The sequence below is a fragment of the Onychostruthus taczanowskii genome, unplaced genomic scaffold, assembly GCF_017590055.1.
Source record: "Onychostruthus taczanowskii isolate IOZ18803 unplaced genomic scaffold, ASM1759005v1 scaffold74, whole genome shotgun sequence".
Taxonomy (NCBI): domain Eukaryota; kingdom Metazoa; phylum Chordata; class Aves; order Passeriformes; family Passeridae; genus Onychostruthus; species Onychostruthus taczanowskii.
In genome coordinates, this window is record NW_024505229.1 from 1,764,037 (window position 1) to 1,768,617 (window position 4,581).

The 4,581-nt window shown below is 59.8% G+C and overlaps 1 protein-coding gene across 2 annotated transcripts; it reads right to left on the reverse strand.

The window, feature by feature from the left end:
• Positions 1–746: 746 nt before the first annotated feature.
• Positions 747–4,366, reverse strand: PIM1 (Pim-1 proto-oncogene, serine/threonine kinase). Of its 2 annotated transcripts, XM_041422786.1 has the most exons (6): positions 4,212–4,366; positions 4,015–4,121; positions 3,858–3,908; positions 3,160–3,526; positions 2,377–2,553; positions 747–2,142 (listed from the first exon to the last, which is right to left on the reverse strand). In XM_041422786.1, exons 1-6 carry the CDS (start codon positions 4,291–4,293, stop codon positions 1,991–1,993), a joined length of 936 nt encoding a protein of 311 aa, XP_041278720.1. In that variant the 5' UTR covers positions 4,294–4,366; the 3' UTR covers positions 747–1,990. The 2 variants fall into 2 exon arrangements, with proteins under 2 accessions (XP_041278720.1, XP_041278719.1); XM_041422785.1 differs by having other exon boundaries at positions 4,015–4,366.
• Positions 4,367–4,581: the final 215 nt, after the last annotated feature.

Genomic DNA, 4,581 nt, shown 5'->3' on the forward strand with positions numbered 1-4,581 from the left:
CCTTCCCTGGAGCTGACACAGCCCTGTGCACGCAGCAGCAGCTGCTCCAGGTCACACAGAAACAGGGCTCCAAAATTCAACACATGTAAACTAATTCAAAAAAAAAAAAAAAAACCAACCAAAACCAAGATAAGAAAACACACAAACAAACATCCCTGAAGTGCCGCAGAGCTGGAAATGGGGTTTGACAGTTTGGAGGGTAAAAAACTCGACCGCTGCTGACTGATAGCGACCGACTTCTCGTAATCCGCAGATCAGCTTCCTCTGCTCCTCTGCGTTGGCCGAGCTGGAGGTGGGGACAGCCCGCTGGCAGCTTCCTGCACCCACCAGCCCCCGGCACGCAACACCCAACGGAGCCGGAGCAACAGGATCTGCTTTACCAAAATTGAATTTGGCTGACAACATCCGGCGTTTCGTAAGGGCGCTTTGATGTTTGTTTACTCGCCAGCTCCAGCACATGCTCTGCACCAGCCTGCGGATGAATGGGAGCGAAAAGGGCTCAGCACCTCTTTGATCTCTCCCAGGAGAGCTGCCAGGAGCAGGCAGCTCTGGAAACACCCCGTGGAGGGATGGATCCGGCTGTCCCGTGGTGCTTTTGACGGCTGGTCCCAGTTCGTGCTGGGGTGGGATTTTGGAGTCAAGTGTGGCTGGAGACAAGGTCCCTGGAGTAGCCATGGTGTGGTCACTGGTACCCCACAACTCACAGCATATCCTCCATCCCACCCCGCAACAAAGGAATGTTTCCATCACAGCAAGTGTTTTGTTTTTATTTAAAACCGCATAAAAAAAATAAGATTTCTCAATTCCCCTGTACAATATTAACTATTAACAAAACCCGCCGGCTACACACTTGGTTACAGGTACAGACTGGACAGTGCAGACAGCCCAGGCCAGCCCCCCCTCCCCAGCCCAAAAAAACAAGACACCCGTGGAAAAAACCCAAATTCAGCTGCAAACTGAGATCTGCACGTGGCAAGGAAAGAACAGCACCCAGAACTATGTACACAGACAGCTGGGGAGAAGCAACCACCCCACACCTCCACCAGACATCCAATGGAAACACGACGGGCCCGGGGATGGACACAGGACAGAAACAGAGGGAAGACCCGAATGGAAAACCGGGGGATCAGCAGCTGTAGAAGCAAGGCATGGGCTGGAAACCCACATGAATTATAAATAAATAAATAAGTTATCCTTGTGGCTCGAACTCTTCCTTTAAAAAACAAACAAACAACAAATTTATGAAAATAAATTAAAAACAAAAACTGGAAATGAGGAAAAAAAGGCAAAATGTTATCACTATTCACAACTGTACATCAAGCTTTGCTCCCGTAGAACTATGTACACATTTACAGCTGTTGGTTTGCATTGTTTGTGCATTCGTGAGGGCACAGAGAAGCAAAGAACCCCAGAAAACCCGTGTGGGATGGAGGCACAGGAGGCGAGGCATAACCCACTTGGTTCCCAAGCATCTTCTGACCCATTTCCTTTTTGAAAAGGGGAAAAGGAACTATAGGCCAGGCGAGTCTCAGAAAAGCAGCACTGTAGGAATAGTCAAGTGTTTCCTCCAGTACAGCTCAGATCAAACAGAAGGCACACGAGCATGGGGACAGCGAGAAGGGACAGTGAGAAGGGACAGCCACTTTGCCACAGGCTCTGCCCTCCCCACAGTTTTCCCCCATTGAAGCTTTTCTTGCAGTCAGGTCATCCAGTTCTGCAGGTCAAGATGACACTTGAGAGCCTCCAAAACCAGTCAAAAAAAAATTACTGGTAAAATCTCAGAAGAGACAAGGTCATTCAGATGGAGTCCAGGACAGCTGCCTGGGATGGTGGCTACCAGAACTTGGAAGAGCAGGTCCCCAGCCCAGCTCCAGGGCAAGATGTGCACATTCCCATCTGAGAACATCTGAGGATCCCTGCTCAGTGTTATGGTCAAGATGAAAAAGTCTGGTTTTCTTTGCTTCTTATGACCCGGAGCTGCATGGAGCTTTTACTTGTCAGGCTCCTGGATCAAACTGTGCAGGTGGATCTCAGCTGGTTCCAGGTGAATGTCCTGCAGCCAAGAGTGGTTGAAAATGTCTTCCAAGGACGGCCTGTCCGAGGGGCGCATGGACAAACACCACTTGATGAGGTGTTGGCACTCTGAGGAGAGAAAGCAGCAAGCAGTGGTCAGTCAGAGCAGGCTCCTGTCCACCCTGTGCCTCTGTCTGCAGGGTCCGAGCTGTGCCCAGCCTCCCCATCCACCCTCTGCTTGGGAGGAGAGCAGGATGGCAGCACATGTGCCACCTCCTGCAGCCACCCAGGGCAGATGAAAGCCCTGCAGAGCTCCCGGGAGCTGCTGCCTCCCCCAGCCACGTCCCAGAGCCGGCTACCCACCGAGAGAGATGCGCCGTCGGAAGAAGAGCTGGCCCCGGATGATGTCCTCGTCCTGCTCGAAGGGGACGTCCCCGCACACCATGTTGTAGAGCAGGACACCCAGAGACCAGATGGTGGCTGAGTGGCCGTGGTAGCGGTGGAAGCGGATCCACTCCGGGGGGCTGTACACCCGCGTTCCTGCGGGACACGGCAGCTCATCAGCCCCGGGCCAGAGCATCCCTGGGCGTCGCTGGCACCCGGCGTGACCCGCCCGCCTTCCCGCCAGCACGTGACTCTTGTTTACAAACTTTGGGTTGTAAAAGGCAAGCGCCGGTGCCAGAAGAGGGCAGCAGGGCCCGGGGAAGGCCCGGCCGTTACATGCGAGGAAAAAACCCACCTACGGGTGGGGGAAAACCACGCCTTCCCCACCCCGCAATGGGGAAAAAAAAAAAATTTAAATTATAAACCAAGGCAAACAAGGGGAGAGGAGCAGCCCCAGCCCTTCCGCACTCGCAAACCAAACCGGCCGGTGCTCGGGTTTTGCAAACCCCCCGGTGCTCCCCCCTCCCCAGGGTGTTTTTGTCACGCTGGCTTCCCCGCCCCAGCCCGAGCCAGGCTGGGTGACGGAGGCTGTCAGCAGGGCCGGGAGCCGGCTCCCGTTTCACAACATCCTCCCCGTGCCAAACAGCAACTTGGCAGCGGCTGCAGAATTCATGCCGTCCCCCCCCGCCACGGGGAAACCTCCGGAGCCCGGCCCGGCCGCGCAACGCCCGGCACCGGGAGGGCAGCCGGCTGTGGGCTCACCGTCAAACTGCGTGTAGAGCGTGTCCTTGAGGAAGGTGCCGGAGCCGAAATCGATGAGCTTGAGCTCGCCCGTGGCCAGGTCGAGCAGGATGTTCTCGTCCTTGATGTCGCGGTGCAGGACGCCGCAGTTGTTGCAGTGCCGCACGGCCTCCAGCACCTGGCGGAACAGCCCCCGCGCCATCTCCTCCGGCAGGAACCCCCGCTCCGTGATGAAGTCAAAGAGGTCCTGCGACGACTCCGGACGCTCCATCACCACCACGAAGCTGTCCGGGAGCTCGAACCAGTCCAGGAGCTGGATGACGCCGTGGAAGCCAGAGCCCACCTTGTTCAGGAGCACGATCTCCAGAGGCACACGGCTGCCGCTGGGCTGCGGGGGGACCACGCTGCCATCAGCGGGGCTGAGCCACCCTCGTCCCCGGCAAGCCCTGCTGTTCCCTTGCCCTCATCCACCGGTCCTAAGCATCTCCCCGTCCAGGGGATGCTCCGGTGTCTCCCTGCCCTCTTCCACCGGTCCTGGACATCCCGGTGTCCCCTGCCCGCCCCCATCGGCGCTAGGCATTCCCCGGCCCGGGATGCCCCGCGTCCCCCGGTGACCCCACACCCGCTCCCCCCGCGCCGTCCCGGTTTCCAGCCTCCCGCGTTTCTGCTCATCCCCGCCCGTCACGCCTCGGGTTCTCCCGCTGTCCCCGCTCACTCACCAGCTCGCCCCACTGCGAGATGCGGTCCCGGGCCACGCGTTTAATCGCCACCTGCGAGCCAAGGGGAACGGCGGCATGAGCTCGGCGCCGGGCTGAGCTCGGAGCCCGCCCCGCCGAGCCCCCTCCTGCTCCGCCCGCCGCCGGCCCCGCCACTTACCGGGGCGCCGTCCGAGAGGCGGATCCCCGAGTAAACGCTGCCGAAGCCGCCGCTCCCCAGCAACGGGCCCACCCGGTACAGCTGCTCCAGCGGCTCCTTCTCCTTCCCTGTGGACGAGACCCGCCCGTCAGCGCTCCGCCCGCTGCCCCGGCCGGCCCCGAGCCGGGACGGGCACCCCCACGCCGGGCGTCCCTGACCTGGCTGTAGCTTGGCGGGGTGCAGCTCCCCGGCGGTCCCGGAGCGGAGATGCGCCAGCGAGGTGATTTTGGAGAGCAGCATCCCGGTGGCGGGGCCGGTGGCGGCACCTGCGGCTCCGCGCCGGGCAGGGCAGGGCAGGGCTGTGAGGGCCCCGGCCGCGGCCCCGCCCCGCGCTGCCGCCGCCCCGCGCGCGCTGCCTTTTCCCGGGAAGCGCCGCTTCCCGCGGCCCCGGCGCACCCCGCTGTTGCTTCATCACTCGCCAAGCAGCGCCTGAACTTTTCCCCTTTCCAGTAAAAGTGGCCGTGTGGCACTTCCAGCTGGGGACTCTTGACTAATATCGCTGGTTTTTAGGTTTCCCCCCCCCCCCCC